The following is an 18691-nucleotide window of genomic DNA, read 5'->3' as shown; positions in this document are numbered from 1 at the left end:
TTAAAAAAGATGTCAAACAGCATACACAGTCTAAGAGAAAATGGGGAGAGTAAATCTGTGGTAGCCAATGAGCAAGATCTTATTTTCTCAATAACTGAAATGCTGGAACAGAGCAAACTGACAGCTGGATTTAGAGTGTGGAAGGAGAGAATGAGTGCCCTGGGGGAAAGTATTGGCTTGCTAAGCCTTGAGGATGAGGGAACTGAGTTTGGGGGTTGAGAGTTTGGCTAACATGACGAAGTGGTGGGATCCAGAATGCATCAACGTTAAATCAGGAACTCTAAAAACCCTAAGACTATGCCGTTATTCAAGAGTTCATTGACTCCAGAAAAAAAAAAAAATCACATAAGGCAAGTGTTTTTCTTTAAAGACAACATTTATTTGACTGATGAATGTACACATTATCAAATGACATTTTACAAGCAACTACAGTTACTTCAGAATTAAACTTCAGAATTAAAACTTGACTCCCATAATTTACAAAAATTGTGCAAATTGGAATTACTGAGTGATTATGCAAAGGCAACGTATATACGATGAGAAAAACTCAAACCAAGAGGAAATAAAAGTGAAACGTTTAACTATATCAGAGAAAGATACTCCTATTAAAATAAAATCAGACTTCCCCCAAAATGTATGCCCATCATAACCACAGGATATGCTTCATACTTTGCTTAAATAATTTAAACCACACTACAACCAAAAGTATATGGTAACAGTGAGTACGCTGATTATAAAAAGAAGAGTCTAGACACAAGGACAGCTCTTTTTAGTGCCTTCCTGAAAAAGGTGACAATTTTCAGAGCTATTTAACTGTTTATATCCATAGCCTGGCTCCAAATATGTCACAGGTGAGGCTTCAAAAAGTCCTTGAAGAGCACGTAGCAGTAAAACTGGGCTTCCATCTTTATCATCAAGCAAATTTTCTTTGTTCTGCTTGAGGCTAAGTGCATATAGGAGCTAAAACTTATGAAATAATCTCACTGATGTTGAGACCATGCCAACAGACTTGCTGATATTAGGTTTCTCTCCAACCAATGTTCAGTTGGGTTCCAAGCAACAAGGCATACTGAAATAGATGAATTTCTATTTAGGAGACAGCATGAAAGGCAGTGGTATAACTCAAGGTTTAAATATGAGCTTTAACATTCTCTCTATATATACCAATTAAAAGTGCTATAAATAATGGAGCATCAAGCCTATGAGAAGGTATCATTCAATTAAGTGGTCCTTCTTCATATAACATGAAGTAAAGCAAATAATAATTAAATTTTATACTGATAAATATGAATAAAAATAAATGAGGGAGAAATTGAAGCAATGGTTTCATTCTCACTCATTCAAATATTCATTCAACAAACATTTAGGTAATAACTTTACTTTGGGTTCCCACGGCTTTGGATTTAGAGATCACTCTGGTAGTCTCTCCTGTTCTCTTCTTCTCTTTGGCTACGACTCACTAGCAACAAGGAAGCTTTTCTTCCTCAACTGCCACAGCAGTTTTTCTGTATCTTGTTTTTAGCACTTAATCTTACACTATGATATGTATATGTCTTATTTTTGTTACTAAAATAAGTTCCAAGAGGGCAGAGGTGGTATCTTTATTTTATATCTTATAGATTATGTAGGAGAAAGCAGTTTGAAGTCAGATTGGAGCTTGAATTCTACCTTTGCTAATTACTGACCCCCAAGTCTTTGGCCAAGAGAGCCTTTTCGCCTTGGTTTTCTCAGCTGGGATATTATATGCTCACCTCGGTATTATCTTGGAATAATACACACCTTTTAAAGCTATAGTGAGGGCTAAATGAGATAAGGCATGAAAGAGCCTCAGCGTACGGCCTGGGCTTAGCAAACTGTCAAATGTTCACACCCTTTTTCTCCTGGGAACCTCAGGGGGACTCTTCATGTTGCCTGTCAACCTTTCTATACTCCCTATCATTCAGGCTTCAACTCTCATGGTGACTATTTAATACCTTCTCATTTCTCCTTAAATGTCTAGCATCTCCTTTCCTAATCTCCCTCTCAGCTGATCATTTTTCTTTTTATTCACAGAGAAAACAGAAGCAACAGAAGAGAACTTCCATATGTGCTTTCATCATCACATCTCCCCACCTACCTTCATCTGCACCCATATATTCTACCTTCCCTCCTGTTACTAAGGCCATGCTCCTATCTAAGGTCTACTCCTCTGCTTAAGTCCTAGATCCCACTCCTTCTAGCTTACCCAGATGTTGCTCCAGCAATTCTTCCTTTTATTTCCTGCCATCATTTTCCCCCTTCCTGCTAAATATTCTCTTCAGCTTACAGGAATAACAGCTATTCCTCCACTCTTAAAAATACTTCCCTTTCCTTCTTATTCTTGCCATTACTCTACTTATCTGCTCTTCTTTATAGAAAAACTCCTTGGAAGAGTTAATATCTCCTATTTCTCTCCTTTCATTCTCTCTTAAGGTCACTTCAATCAGCTCTAATTTGCCTCTTTCCTCTACACCAAAACTGCACTTGTCAAGTTCACCAGCAAATCTTGTGCTGCTAAACACAATGGTCAGTTTTCACGACTAATCTTTCCCGATCTCTCAGCAGCATTTGACAGGGTCTATCACTCCCCCCTCATTAAAGTTCTCTCTTTGCATGACTCTAGAGCACCACACTCTGGGGTTCTGTCCTGTATCAGAGCTGCTTCTTCACCCCTGTTTTGGCTCCTCCCCACTCCATGACTCCTAATGTTGGAGGATCCAGGGCTCAGCACTTTCCTCTTTGCTAACCTCTTTCACCCCCTTGCTGATCTTACTCGGTTTCATTATTCTGTACATCCATATACTGACAAGGCCCAAATTTGTATGCCAAGCCTGGTCCTATTCCCGAAGTGCTGACCTGTACATCCAGCTACCTTTTCGGCACTTGTACGTGGATGTCTATTAGATATGTCACACTTAACATCTCCAAAGTGTAACTTTTGCTTTTCATTCTCAGTTGCTTTTCATTCTCAGTTGTCATAATTAATGGAAATTCTGTCCTTCCAGTTACTCAGACCAAAGAACCCAGGCATCATAGACTCCTCCTTTTCTCTTATATCCTGATACAAACTGTCAGCAAACTCTACTGTCACTATCTCAGGAATGCATGCAGAATCTGAACTCTTCTCACCAGCTTGTTGGTAGCCACTCACAATTTATTGGAGTTCTGTGATAGGGTCCACAGGGATTCCCCATCTTCCACCCGTGGCTGCCTACACTCTCTTCTTAACACAGCAGTTAAAGTGATCATTTGCTTCTCTGCTTAAAACCCTCCAGTAGTTCCCATCTCAGAATAAACACTAAGCTCATTACAATGACCTAGCATACTCTGTAGGGTCGACCATCCTCACCCTCCTCCTGTACCTCTCTGGTTTCGTCTCTGCCGCTCTCTCCCTTGGTCAGTCCACGCAAGGCCACACTGCAGCAGGAACACACCACCTTATTATGATCTTTGCACTTACTGTTCTTTCTTCCTGGAATGCTCTTTCCTTTACAAGGCTAGTTCCTTACTTCACATTAGTCTTTGCTCAAATGTCATTTTCTTAGTGAGGACTTCTCTTCCAACTACCCTGCCCTATCTATCCCCTTTCCTGCTTTCTTTTTCTCCACAATACTTATCATGTTCTTATTTATCTTATTCTTAATTATTTTTCTATTTATTTAAATATTTGTTGAATAGATGAATAAATTTTAACAAAAACAGGGACACAGTTGGCAATGTGAAATAGGTAAGTTAACAATTTTTGTGCATGATTAGTAAAGACGTGCAACAGAACCATATATATTTAGTACTATGCTTAGTGATAAATTTAAATTGAAGGAAAATTTGACATATAAATTAATAAGATACCAGTTTGTCTTCTGATTAGTTTGCTAGGTTGTATGGATCAACAGAATATACTTCCAGTGTTTCTAAATGAACGTCTTCTTTACGGCTTGTATTTGTATAGTAATTGCTAAGTGGAAGAAAAAAGAAATTATTTACTCATTGGCTATGATTACTATAAAGGTGTAAAAGTTGCTTCCTTTCCATAATTCCCAACACCAGGTAAGTACTTTTCACGGATGATTTCATTTTATTGTCTTAAATATCCTATGAGGTAACCCCCATTTTTTGGAAAGACCCATGAAAATAACTTGCTAAGCTGCTAAGTATCCAAGACAGAAGTTGATATTAGGCAGGACTCTTAATGACTAATAACTATGACTCCCAGATTGAAAAAAAGTCATAAGCTTTCATTTTATAATATGATCATAAATTTACCTTTGGGGAACCAATCTTCCAATGTAACTTAAAAATAAATTTTTTAGATTTGATGTTTAATTCAAAATCCTTACATAGTCATGCAGCACTAAAAGCTTTAAATTATTTTGAAAACATTTTTACTTTTATTCTTTGAAAGCACATGTACTTTGCTGTGCTTCTAAAACTCTTTGCCAAAATTAGCAAAGGACAATAAAATGTGATTGTACTATCATGTAGAACTCTGAGATAAATTAATACAAAATTATTGGGTAAGAAAGATTACTGTTGAGGGTACTTACAGCCTGTCACTCACTATCATATTTAAGAGGTCAACTTACATATTTAAGGGGAATATACATTAAAATTATTACAAAATGATAACTTTTAGGTTAATGTGAGATTTAGGTTTTATTAAAATATCTTAGAAGACAAGAAAAATAATAACATAGTCTCTTCTTCACGTGTTAGGATGACTTTTAAAAATATTTAATTTTGTTACTAGACATCAATTTTCAAATGATTCATTACTCATCTTACTTACAAAAAGTATTTAAGGCAAATCAAATGTCTACATCAAGTATCAGAAACTAAATTGAAGTCAGTTAGAAAATGGAAATAAAACAAGTGAGTGATGCTTAAGAATTTAGTTTAACATATATGTTTGGTTCATATCAACTGAGGCACTTACATATAGTATTGGATAAAAACATGTTAATAACCTTAATAATCAGACTGACACATTATGAATTATTTGAGCTTGTAGGCATTCCTGAACTTTGCAAATTTTCCTACACATGCAATGCTCTGATAGCAAACTTAGTAGCAGGAAGGAAGGAGATAGAGACCACATTTTCTATTTTACTTAAATTTCTATTTAAATTACCCTTGGCTAAAATTATCTTCTAACTTCCTGTGAGGAAAGCCATGCAAATGACATCCCTAGTTTTGTTTTCTTGAGACCTTTTTCTATCTTGAATTCTGTGAAACTATTTTCCCCTTTCATCTTACTTCTGACTGTTCCTTCCCCTCCTTCCTCTTAAGCATTACTGTCCTTCTGAGATCTGTTCTCATCCCTATTTTAATCGTCTATGTTCTGTTCAGTACCAAGGCTTCAACTGTGATTTAAATGTCATCTACCTGAGTCCAGTCCCCTCTCGTGAGTCCTATGTCATGGGTGCCTGGAAGTAGTAGGTCAGAACTGAACTCATCATCTTTCCCCACAAACATGTCCCTCTCTTCTTTTGACGAACCATTGGGTCCACCCAGTGACATCTGCTTGACTCATTCTTTGTGTCCCCTTCTCCGCACATTCTTCAATTCGCTAAATCCTGGAAAGCCTATCTTCTTCATAGTGAAAGTATTTCTTACATCTATTCCATCCTCTTGAGCCCCACACTGCTGCTTTGGTTGACAGCCCAGTACCGCCCCTTCTTTTGAAAATGCAAATCTGAACGTATTATTTCTTTGCTTAAGATTCTACAGGGTAAACACCAATTCCTTGTCATCACATGCAAGGCTTTTGATGATCTAGCTCTTGACCATCTTTCCAGATTTCCCCAAGACTGTTAAATTAAACATTAGTTCAATGGGATGTTAAAAGCATTCATTATATGAGAAAAAAAAAAAAGTTCTGCAGTCCAACTAGTTTGAGAGATTCGTTTTTAAAAAATTAAACAAGCGTCTCTATTGTAGGACTTTAAATATTCTCATGGTCATTGTGAATCACCATGAGAAAAATGTAGTATGAAGTATTTCCCAATCTTTTTTGATCAGAGAGCACTGTTTCTCCTGAAATCATTCACAAAACCAGGGTTATGTGATACATACTCTGATAAACACTACTGCCAAAAGTACATCTCCAATGTAGACCCTTGCAAGACCAACTGTGCTCAGACCCTCCCAGGCTTAGAGCAAACTATTCAGGTTCAAAGGTGCCACTATTACATAGTTTCAATGTAACCCCTTCATGTCTGATGCCTGCCCTAGGCATTATAGAACTGTGAACAGTGTAATCAGATCATTTAGATAGACCCTAGTGACTTGGCATGTTAAAGTAATTTTGCTGGGGTTTGTGGGTGACATGTTTAGGGTGACATGACTTGGTCATCCCCCACTGGAAGTTACCTGAGATTTGGTAAGACTTTACATAATTATCCTCCCTAACACTAGCATGTATGGAGACTTAAGAACCTTAGCACATGGAACATTTCCAGGCTGATACATGATGATATCATTTGCTAAAGATGTATCCTTTGCACCTATCAGAATATTCTGTAATTTCCACAAGGTTTATGTGGTCAGAGGGGTCTTTTATGCCACTCCTCCACATAAACCTATGCCACCTTCACCTTCAATCACCATCACACATACTATTTTCCCAGTCATGTCAACTGCTTATGTAGTTCTCATAATACATGATGGAATGACAAGCCTCTGGGTCTTTGCTCAAACTGCTCCTTCTACCTGGAATACCTTTCTCCCCTTGTTTACACTCTCTTGAGATGAATCTGAAATATCTCCTCCACTATGGAAACTTTTCTGATTAAAATTCCCAAGCACTGTCCATTTGATTGTGTCCTCACCAAATATCACATGACCCACTATGGCAACATTACTTTATGGATGCAAATGTTTTCTAAAAAGAATAAGTTAAAATGTAAAAGTATGTCTAATTTCTGGTTAATAAAACATAGCAAAATATAGAAACCTAGTAGTATATTTAAGGAGTCATGAAAACAACCAAGTGAGAGAAAAGATTACTTGAACAAATAGAAAGGCCTAGTAAATTTCTGAATGGGAAAGCATTACAGAAAATGTGCCAGTTTTCAACGGTTAATCTATAAACTTAAATGCAATCACAACATATCTGTTTTTAGAAAATGACAAATCATCTAATACTCCTGTAAAAACAAACAGAAGAGACAGGAAAAGCTTAAAAAATTATAATGACGGGGTTCTTGCTTTATCAGATATTATAATAGTAGAAAGCTGTACTATTTAAACACAAAGTAGTTTGTGATAGAATAGACAGGTCAATACAACAACAACAACAAAAGAATCCAGAAACACAATACATCCAGATATGTTAATTATTTGACATATGATCAAGTTAGAACTAACCTTCTAGAAAGGCATTTGGCTATATTTACTAAGCATCTAAATGTTCATACACTTATCCCTAGCAATTCTAGGAATCTAGGCTAAGGAAATAAGGAGATGTGGAAAAATTTTCTTTAAAGGTGTTTCTCATATCTTATTTGTTATCAAAATAAATGTGGAAGCAACCTAAAATTTCCACAATATAGATACATATAATAGAAAAATATGCAATTAAGTAGGTAAGAAGAAAACATGATTTAATTAAAAAAAAATCTGTACCTGAGGCTAAATGAAAAAAAAATTAAGGCAGGAGAATCTCAGGCCAAAATTTCAGTTTTAAAAGGAAAAAGAGGAATAATATAAGAAAAATGATCATACCTGTATAGGAACGTACCAAATACCTGCAGTTGTTATGACTGGGATTTTTTTCTGTTTTCCAGATTTTTTATTATGTATAAATAAACATAATCTGATCTGAATAAACATCATTCAAATAAAATTAGTTTGTTATCTTTTAAGTTCTTACAGAAAGGGCCTTCTATTTAACACAAGATACCTTATTGCAGTTATCCCATTGCAGTATTCATTTCATTTAACTTGTCCTTCTGTGTTTAGTTTCAGGCAAGAAGTCAAAATCTTTTGTGCGTTTTGATCAAGCATGCGTTGAACTTACCGTTCTCTGTGTTTTAATATCATGCGTAAGGTGATAGCACCCAAGCAGAAAAGAGTGACTACCCCTGCCGAAAAACCTAGAAAACAAATCAGAGTATCAAATGCTAGAAAAATGTGACCTACCTTGTTTTGAAGTGACTGTGGGGCCTATTCCTAGTGGTGGGGAAAATGTTACGTGACTTTTCTACTTGTTCTTCTTCAGCCATATAAATACTGAATTCCTAGATCATCATATGTGGGCCTAAAGTTTTGGATTCAATCCAGTCCATATTTAATCTAAAGGACCAAGCATTTGACCACAGGGCTCCAGTCAAGTTTCTGTTGAGCTTTTCTGGTCTTTTCAGTTTTATCAGTAATATTCTTGTCACTGGGGTGAAATTAGGAGCTCAGGACACCAGGATCCCATGACTTTGCATAGCAACATTTAACTCTCAGTTGTGAAATATATTTTGTTACTGCAGAATAAGCCAGCCTATTTTGGTAGTAACAAAATCATGCAAAAGACCAAGAGTTAAACTAAATTTTTGGTAAACTTTAACTTTCAATTTAAAAACTGGGAATAGCTGTTCAAGTCATTTATTCCATGCTATCCAAAAGTGACAGTTTGTGATGTGAAGTGCACATTAAAAGATCCTTAAAACACTAAAAAAAAGATAACTTCTTATGAGTTAAAGTGAAAAAAAAAATTAGCAGTCAGGATATAGGGCCTCACATTTTACATACATTTTTATAAATCACCATTAGAAGTTTTCTTCAAGTATTTAAGAAAACTTACCACAAATAAGAGGAACAAGTGAGCCTAAGGAGAATACAAAATCATGAAAATATTAGTCTAGTTGCATGGTTCCACATATCTCAAAGTCCCATGGTAATGTCCCAGAAATTAATCTCAGCCCCCTCCTCTCTAAGTCTACTTAAAAAGAGGTATTGGAACCCTGAATTATACCCACTCTTTCTTTTTTTTTTTTTTTTAATAAATGTATTTATTTATTTATTTATGGCTGCATTGGGTCTTCATTGCTGCGTGCAGGTTTTCGCTAGCTGCGGCGAGAGGGGACTACTCTTTGTTGTGGTGTGCGGGCTTCTCATTGCAGTGGCTTCTCTTGTTGCAGAGCATGGGCTGTAGGCGCATGGGCTTCAGTAGCTGTGGCACACGCGGGCTTCAGTAGTTGTGGCACACGGGCATAGTTGCTCCGTGGTGTGTGGGATCTTCCCGGACCAGGGCTCGAACCTGTGTCCCCTGCATTGGCAGGCGGATTCTTAACCACTGTGCCACCAGGCAAGTCCCTACCCACTTTTTCTTCATTGCTTATGTAACAACTCCCTTGGCCTTTACATTTTTTTTTCCACCTTAATTAAGTTGGGGTAGTTCATCCATGAAAAAAACCAATAAAATCAGCTTTATAATCAGGGATTTCTCAGGTCAGAATGCAAACATTAACTGTTACAACAGGTTGGTTAACATATTTTTGGAGGCCCCTGTCATATTGCTAAGCACTTATAAATTGAGATTCAGCAATAACAGAAGTCTCAGCAGCAACTCCTTTCAAAATACAGTCTATATCTGTGGATTCAACCAACCACAGGTCAAAAATATTCAAAAAAGCAAAACATTTCATAAAGTTCCAAACAGCAAAACTCACCCTGTGAGCCCAGCAACCATTTACATTGTTTTAGGTATAATAAGTAATCTAGAAATGATTTAAAGTATATGGGAGGATATGCACAGGTTATATGCAAGTACTATGCCATTTTATATAAGGGACTTGAGCATCTGCAGATTTTGGTATCCAAGGGGGTCCTGGAACCAATCCCCCTGAGTATACCAAAGGACAACTCTATAAGGTTGTTAGTTTTGCACCTTTTAAGTTAGTGCTCGTCTCTCTTTATTTTCTTTCTTTACTTGAAAGTCTCACTTTTACTACAATAGACCACCGACTTCAAATTCGTCTGTTACTATACCACTGGTCACAGACCTATGTCAATTTAAAACCCAGGAGTCCCTAACATTGAGGGAAACTGCTCACTCTCTTCTTCCAGTGAAACAAGTAGGAGCTGCAGTGAAGCCCTTTGCACTTACTTGGGGATTTGCAAACAGCCAGGGGAGGGTTCCATCGGTGATCTTCCTGACACTGGCTCTGGGGACTGCCTTCTAGGGTATATCCATCTTCACATTCTAAAGTGATGACAGCTCCATACTGATACATTTTTCCAGGCTCCAGCCTACTCTGGATTCCACTTATTTGATCTGGGAAGCTACAGTTCACCTCTGAAATTAAAGAAATCTAGTTGAAGCTGAGTCATATTTTGACATTTTACCAAGAACGTAGATACTGCCCTTAATGGAAAGGTTTATGGAACCAATTTAGTTTATTCTCAGTTAGTAAAACTTCACTAAAACAACACAAAATGATGTCCTAGGCATAGCCTTTTAGTGTCAGACATCTACCTCAGGAACGTCCAGGTAATCATACTAGATTACTTTCCTTCTTTGTGCTTTAGTTTCTAAACCAATAATGTTGAGTAAATTTTATGGATTCTTAGAGAAATGATGAGGGCCGAATGGGTAACATTAAGACTTCTGAATTTTTGTTTCATCAACTTTGAATCTTATTCTCCAATTCTTCTTACATGTAAATGCTTCCTCATTTCTTCTTTCATCTTTTCAGTGTAGGGGCCAATAGTGTGAGATTTTGGATTTGAACCTGACTCTAGGATTTTCTAGCTGTGGGACTTTGTGTAAGTTACAAATCTCTCCATTCTACTGGGACCTCATCTATAATACCGGGGTAATGGCACCAATCATTGATATGGTTCTCAGGAGGATTAAATGAGATAATGCATGCAAAGTGCTGTGCACAGTATCTGGCATATGGTAAGAAGTCTCAACTAATATTCAGTATTAAGTCATTACTCATATTTCATATGCACTGCTTATGATAATGAAAATGACATTCTGAAACTTTTATAAAAATATACACATAATCCTATCACCACTTAGAGGAAACATACTCAAAAGATAACTTTACTTTTTATGAGTATTTTGTCAAATGCACACTTATCATAACTGTAACCACAGTGTAAATTCAATCTGTACTTTAGTTGTTTGATTTACATAAAGACTTCAACTTTCCATATTTAAATGACTACATAAGTGATAGCTCAGATAGCGCCTCAGCCACTTTTCTTATTTTGCAGTATTTAGATGACTTCATCTATTAATCCAATTAAATTAATCCAATTAAATGCATTTAATTAAATGATCCAATTAATGCATTTATTTGGCTATTTTAAGTTGAAAGTACCTAACTGAATATATCTATTTGGGACAAATTTTATTTAAAAAATAAGAAAACAAATAAACAACACACCTTTGCAATAAGGGACAGGTCCGTTCCAGGTTCCCTCATGTGTGCAAAGAAGGACTGCCTCTCCTACAAGCAGGTAGCCTTGGTTGCAGCTATACAGGATTGACATTCCGGGAGAAAATCGAGCTATGTCTCCACCGGTATGATTTCCGTGGGGGATCTTAAACGGATGTTGACATCCTAAGAAAGCTTAGACACCAATTTAAAAAGATCTTTAATTTAGTACAGAGGAACGCATAGCCAGCAAATGGGTGATAGCGATACAGAAAGAAGGCAGGCAACAAGGCAACTAGTCAGTATCCAAAAATATTCATTTAGCCCAAACCAAACAGTACAGGACAGAGATTTGCATTTCCTACCTATATCATATATGATCTGAAGACAAATGTCAAATGTAAGATAATGAAACATCAGTGGTTACAGCCCACAATTGTAATCTATCAGAGAATAGTAATCTTTTCTTTTCTCTTTAAATGGTAAAAAGTTCAAGTGTCACACCCTCAAATATCTACAGGAGCCAGGAAGTGAAGCCACCAGATATGGTAAGTCACAGAGCACCTGTCCTTCTAAAAATGGCAGCCACTGCCCAATTCAAGATAATGGTACCTTGCAGGAAAGCAGAGGGGGCCCTCACTGTATCACAGGTTCACTGTTTGCCTTGGGTGGTGGAGATGGGTTTCATTTAAAATAATACTGTGCTAGCCAAAGAAAACAGTTTTGAACTCAGTTCTTGGTCGCCAGTTGGCAGCCTCTGTTGTAGATAGCCACTGATAGGAATAAAACTACCGATAATAACTAAAATTACAAGACAATTCAGTGAGTTTTAAGGCCAGCTCCATTCTCCAGAATACTCAAAGATCCCTTTCTGGCTGGTATCACAGCCTTAAATATCAAATTATCAAGCAATATTACTGCCAAACATTTGCCCAAAATGGTATGTGCATTTTCCCCATTCTAAAGTAATAAAAATAATAAACTTGGGAGACTCCATCAGTTTCAAAGTTAACCATTATCCTTTCATGTACCTTTTTTCAACAAGCTTAGAAAGAAAAGGGAAAAAAAGAATGGGCTGAGAAGATAAGGCAAGGCAGGTATTTTGTAAAATAATATGACTGCCTTAGCTTTTACTTGCTTTTCTTTAGGCGGCATGGCAAGTGCAGGTTCAAAACCCTTTTTCTTTATTCTGTGCAACATCCCATATTTTAGTCCTGAAAAAATCTTACCCTTTTTGATACAAGTTGGTACAGCTGGCACCCATTTGTTGTCAGTATGACACCTAATCAAGTGACTCCCATTCATGATGAAGCCGGGATCACAGGCAACATGTACTATGTCATTGTGGGAGTATGAAGAACGAGTTTTATTCAGCTTATATCCATGTGTGACTTCTGGGTTAGGGCAGTGAGTCACAGGAGGAGATTTTATGCACTGTGGGGGAGGTCCACGCCAAGATCCACGTCCTTTAGAATCACTTATGCACCGTATACTTTTCTCTCCCAGAAGATAGAATCCTTGGTCACATTCATAAGAGACTTCATTTCCATACAGAAAGTGTTCTGCCATTACACCCCTGTGCCTCCCATTGTTAATCACTGGTGGAGGTTGACAGTGGATAACTGCAGAAGAGATTAGGAAATTCTACTTCAGCTAGTACACCATGGTGGACAGTCTTCAATCAGATACTATAAAATTAAATAATAAAACTATGCAACTGCATGTAGTGCACGTAGCTATTAAGTTATTTAAATTTTAGATGCTAGATGATGTTTTCTTTTAAAAAGCTTTATTAAATTTTTGACTACATGAATAACACATACTCATTCCAAAAAAAGTTCAGAAAATACAGTAAAGTATTAAGAAAAGAATAAATACAGCTATGTTCTCATGAAATAGAGAAATAGTCTATATTTGTTATTTTTAAAATTTTGAGCAATTAGCAGGTATATGGCAAATACAGTCATTCCTCGGTATCCACAGGGGATCGGTTCCAGAATCCCCCATCAATACCAAATTCTGAGATGCTCAAGCCCCTTATATAAAATAGCATAGTGTTTGCATATAACCTACGCACAACCTCCCATATACTTTAAATCATCTCTAGATGACTTATAATACCTAATACAATGTAAACGCTGTGTAAATAGTTGTAAATAAAATGTAAGTACTAGGTAAATAGTAGCCAGCACATAGCAAATTCAAGTTTAGCTTTTGGAAGCTTTCAGGATTTTTAAAAAAATATTTTTGATCTGCAGTCGACTGACTCCATGGATAAGAAACCTGCAGATACAGAGGGCCAACTGTACTCATTTCCTACTTGACAATTTTGTTTCCCAATGCTAGTACCATCCAAACACCAAAACATGTTTCTTATGTACACTGAGCTAGAACACATCGACTGTTAAGGTATAGATTAGTTCTGTAGTGACCTGTTCTCTTTAACTCCCTACAACCCACTGACAACTTTTTTTTTTTAACTTACCTTTACAAAGTAGAATCTTTTGGAACCAAACCCTATTCTTATCATCTTGACATTTCCGATAAGCATGTCCAGTCAACTTGTACCTAGGGAGAGATTATAATACGTTTTCTCTTCCTAAAAATCACATCTCTGAAACCTAGCCTCCTCAAACCACTAATACAGAAGCACTTCTAAATAAGAAATTTGGCAGAAAGGAGTCAAAACTCCTGGCCCTTCAAGTAAGCAAACTACTTTAGACTTAGAGTTACTCCCAGCAAAGCCATTTCCATGTCAAGAAAGGACTGAAAAGTCAGAGATGCTACTTAGACCTTTGGAACCTCACAATCTCTGTTAGTGTGACAACGAGGAACCTCTAGAGGGAGTCACCAAGACAAACTGAGGCTAGAATTAATGCACAAAGCAAGGTGGACACCCTTTCTGAGAATGAATCATACTTACCCATCTCGGCAGGACATATTAACTGGTACCACAGGTGAACCAACTGGAACCTCTTGAAGACCTTCTTTCAAAGGTTGGCATGGTGCTTCTAGAGGAGCAAAGTTGGAATTACTTACACATGCCTGATATAAAAGAGAAAGACAACTCAGGAACTGAAAGTACCTTCACACCGAGGGGCAGAAGGACTCCAATTTCCTGAAGGCATACAGTGAATGGATCTGTTTCCCACAAGCAAGTAGCCAGGATCACAGGTGTAGTCTACAGTCATCCCAGAGACAAAGAGGACCCTATTTCCACCTGTATGCCGACCATGGTGGAGCCCAGAAGGTGGCTGACAGCCTAAAGAAAAAACTTCCCACATAAATACCAACAAAAACTCAAGAACGCTAAGTATACAACGTTTGACAGTAGACAGTTTGAAACTTTTAAGCCAAAGATCATCAAGCTCTTATTCATTACTGAATGCTTTCTACTCTTTTGAAGGTACCTGGAACCTTAAAAAAGATCCTCTCAGTTATCTACCCTGACTGTATCCCAGATCAAAGGGAGCATTTGCACAAAGAGTATATACAACACACATAGACTGTTTTGTTACAGAATGGAAGAAATGGGACAGTAATCTATGCCCCCTTGCTTTTTTCCATAACTCTAGCTTTGGGTGGGAGATAACAAATAAGAATAAACAAGTAAATACCTCATTTTCCTCTCCACTGAGTTTTTACCTTTTTCACAAACTGGTATTTCAGGATCCCAGGTGTTATTGGCTTTGCAACGAACCTGACTGCTGCCCTTCAAAGTAAATCCATTATTACACTTGAATATCACACTGTCATTGTAGAAATATGGGGCTTCCTTGCTAGATATCTTGTATCCATTTGCAATGTGGACATGTGAGCACTGAACAGCAGGGAGGGAAAGTTTACAGAGAGGAGCGGGGCCACTCCAGATGCCCGTCTCTTGATCGTTGCTTGTACAACGGATGGTGCTCTCCCCAATGAGGTTGAACTTCACTCCTCTCTCTGGCCCGGGGTTACATGTGTAAGTGACTGTGGTACCATATAGGACATCTGAGGAACTCCCTGTGTGTACTCCATTGTAGATAACAGGGGGTGGTGGGCAGGTGATATCTGGAGAGATGAAAAGTTACTGTACAATTCTGTTCCAGTATTAAACACCAAAGAAGAGAAATGAGGTTGGTATGAATCTTTTGTTATCAGGTTTCTTGAAGGATATGGGTGAGATGTGATGATATGCAATCAAAGCTCAAATTCAGTTTAAAAGATTTCATAGGAAAGATTTTTGTAATGTGTTAAAAGTGAAGATGTAGATCAATATCATATTGTAAGGCAGTAAAATCTGATAGCAAATTATTAATTAAGAAAAGAATTCTTTTTTTAATAACCAGCAGGTCAATAAAAGGCACAGGGGGATAGAATTAAACTTTTTTGAGATGGTACATTTTTTTGCTGCGGTGATATGATAGACTAGCCAAGAATATTTATTGTTGATTGAACATCTACTTTTTGACAGGCAATTGTCTCATCTGCAAAGGAGGTATAGTACCATTTAATTATAATAACTTTGAGGTCTGCAGTCTGATGCTAATGTTACAGATAAGAGGCTAGAGTTCAGAGAAGTTACATAAATTGCCCCCGGTCAATAAGCAGCAGAAATAGAACCTGACTTCAGCTCCCACACCAGTTCCCTTTCTCTCCACTAAACTACAGTGTACCCAAAGTTAAGGGTGGTGGCTCATATACTCATTGACGTCACTACTCTTATTCTCCCATATCACAAAAGAGAATCAGTAACTAAACGCATTTAAATTAAGTGATTGCTAGGCTTTGAAGTAAAAGAAAACAAAACTGTGCAACTATAACTGTTGACACAGTGAATAGAATGGAATCTAATATTCTTAATTCCATAACATGCCTAAAACAGAAATCTGACAGGATTCTAGACCCTCTGTTATTCATATTTATAGATCTTACATTATTCAAGATCCTTTGTTATTTTTCTACTCACCTTTACAGAGACGAATCTCCATAAACCAAGGAATTGTGCCTTGGCACTGCTGATAAACACTCTCGCTTAGCCGGTACCTAGGGACAAAGAGTCATGACATTTTGCCATCTGGTGACCACTAACCTAAGCAAGAGCTATTGGCTCAATAGCAGACACATTACTTTCAGTACAGGAATCAATAGGAACAAAAACATAGCCAGCAGCAGCACGACCCACCCATTGCACAGCATGGTTTCCATTAATGGAAACATAGTGATCAACACTTCCATGAACACGTGACAGGGGGGTCTTTGAGATAAACTCCTACACAGAGCTTGCAGTGTAACTGATAAGCCAGACCTAGTTCAGACTGAGACAGTCCTCACTCACCCTTCATCACAAGAAGAGTTGACATCTAGTCTAATAAGTTGGTTCTTGGGTTTTTTAAAGACTTGCTTTCCTATAGGTTCACATTCTGCCACTAAGAAAAGAGACGAGGATGAGAAATCAACTCAAGGCAATCTCAAAACCAAAAAACATCGACATTCAAAGCCTGGAACCTTTGCATGTGGGGGCAGTGGGTATCCACACTCCCTCAGAGGTACAATGTATGGATTCTTCTCCCACCAGCACATAGCCAGGGTCGCAGCTATATTTTATGGATGTTCCAGGGTCAAAGCGAATCATGTGTCTATCTTCCTTTTGCCCATGGAGGATTTTAGGAGGAGCTTGACAACCTAAAAGAAAGACAGAGAATTTTTCTTATGTAAACAATGATAGAAAGAAACTGAGCCAAAGAAAGTGACATTTATGCTACAATTCCACTCTGGTGGCAGTTGTACAGTACAGAAGTAATCTTGCAGCCCAATTTTGGGTAATTTTAGACCAGTGGTTGTCAATTTTTTTTCTGCATTTAGGCAGCTGCAGATTTTTTTTTTTCCATTCCCACTGGGTGCTCCAATTCCTCTGTTGTACAAGGAATCATCTTGTACATTTCTAATGGGAGATTCTGACCTATCTGTAGGGTTATTTTGCTGAAGTCAAAATCACTTTTCTTTTAAGAAATCACTGTTAAGACAAACATTTTTTCCCAGTTGTTTCCCCTTTAAAGAAATAGGCAACTTAGTGGTCCCTAATGATTTTTCCCCCCAAGGATAATCCTACAAAATGAATGGGAGACAGTGTTTTAAAAGCCTTCTTTATAATTTATCTTCACTATATTTTGTAAAATTGAGGGGACTGGAAGTTGGAAAAGGCCCTGCTGAAGTCCATAACCCCTTCTCTAACGCTTCAGAAGGATGAATCAGTGGCACCTGTTCCGAGCATTGGAATACCCACCCTTTTCACAGACTGGTACCGATGGTTCCCATGTGCCTTGGGCATTACATCGGATTCCCTTGCTGCCCTTCATGGTGAAGCCAAATACGCAAGCAAACACCACAGTGTCATTATAGGAATATTGATCTTTCTGCCCGGATGATATTTGGCCTCTTAGGATCTGGGGAGGTGGACACCGAACCTCAGAAACAGAAAGTTCACAGCGTGGGGCAGGGCCACTCCAGGTCCCAGTCTTCTGACTATCAGTGGTACAACGGATAGTTCTCTCCCCAGTGAGAATGAAGTTCACTCCTTGCTCTGGGCCCTGGTCACAGGTGTAAGTGACTGTGCTTCCATACCGAACATTCACTGAAGAGCTGCCCGTATGTCTTCCATTGAGAATAGGAGGAGGTGGTGGGCAAAGAATTTCTAGGAAATTACAGAGAGAGATGACAAGATTCCAACTGTACTACAAACAAAGAATGTCTCGGGTGTTGCTACATGCCACTCTCACATCCTGGGTTCAGGGACAGTAATATTGGAATCTGTAATGAGTCTCTCAAAGCGGCTATAGCAATATAATTCAGAAAGTATGATTTAAAACTTTATTCCTGAATATATCTACTTTGCTGATCCTTTGATTTCTTTTACCAAGTATATAATCTCCTTTATGTGCATGGCCTGGCTGGCAATTGTACATAGTTTTCAGAGAAAGAAAAGCTTAGAAACCCTGTTTTACTTGAGTCAGCAAAGGACAAAGAGGTAATTCAAGGATGTTTCAGTGAAGAACATATCCCTTAAAGATCTAAAGATCTCTGGGGGAGATCTTTGCTCTATAAGATCCTATATAGTAAGAAATGGATGAAAACTTTCAGTTAAGCTGAGAATGTGGTGTCCTGTTGAACCTCTGGCCAAGGAACTAGTTGCAAACCACAGTCACTTAACCTACCTTCACATACTGGAAATTTGGTCCAAAAAGTACGCTGTCCAACAATTACACACTGGCTAGAAGGTTGGCCTTGTAATCGATACCTGCAGACAAAGGGAGGCC

At 37.8% G+C, this 18691-nt stretch overlaps 1 protein-coding gene across 4 annotated transcripts in view; it reads right to left on the bottom strand.

Annotated features, from left to right (window-relative positions):
- Positions 1–338: 338 nt before the first annotated feature.
- CR2 (complement C3d receptor 2) overlaps positions 339–18691 on the bottom strand; it is a 34380-nt gene continuing 16027 nt past the window's right edge. For 2 of the 4 annotated variants that reach the window (XM_022593521.2, XM_022593525.2), the window contains 16 exons: positions 18590–18672; positions 17662–18069; positions 16884–17060; positions 16714–16804; positions 16345–16421; positions 15042–15446; positions 14482–14658; positions 14320–14407; positions 13882–13964; positions 12626–13018; positions 11406–11591; positions 10115–10303; positions 8810–8833; positions 8036–8111; positions 3868–3973; positions 339–1069 (listed from right to left, as the gene is read on the bottom strand). In XM_022593521.2, the coding sequence (XP_022449229.2) occupies positions 3883–3973; positions 8036–8111; positions 8810–8833; positions 10115–10303; positions 11406–11591; positions 12626–13018; positions 13882–13964; positions 14320–14407; positions 14482–14658; positions 15042–15446; positions 16345–16421; positions 16714–16804; positions 16884–17060; positions 17662–18069; positions 18590–18672 (2548 nt within the window). In that variant the 3' untranslated portion in view covers positions 339–1069; positions 3868–3882. The other 2 variants (XM_022593523.2, XM_089908923.1) reach the window with 2 other exon arrangements.

The sequence above is a fragment of the Delphinapterus leucas genome, chromosome 1 (assembly GCF_059928025.1).
Source record: "Delphinapterus leucas isolate spDelLeu-1000000601 "Yukka" chromosome 1, BTC_Dleu_Yukka2, whole genome shotgun sequence".
Lineage (NCBI taxonomy): Eukaryota > Metazoa > Chordata > Mammalia > Artiodactyla > Monodontidae > Delphinapterus > Delphinapterus leucas.
The sequence above is the reverse complement of the archived record's forward strand: the minus strand, read 5'-3'. Positions and strand labels throughout refer to the sequence as shown.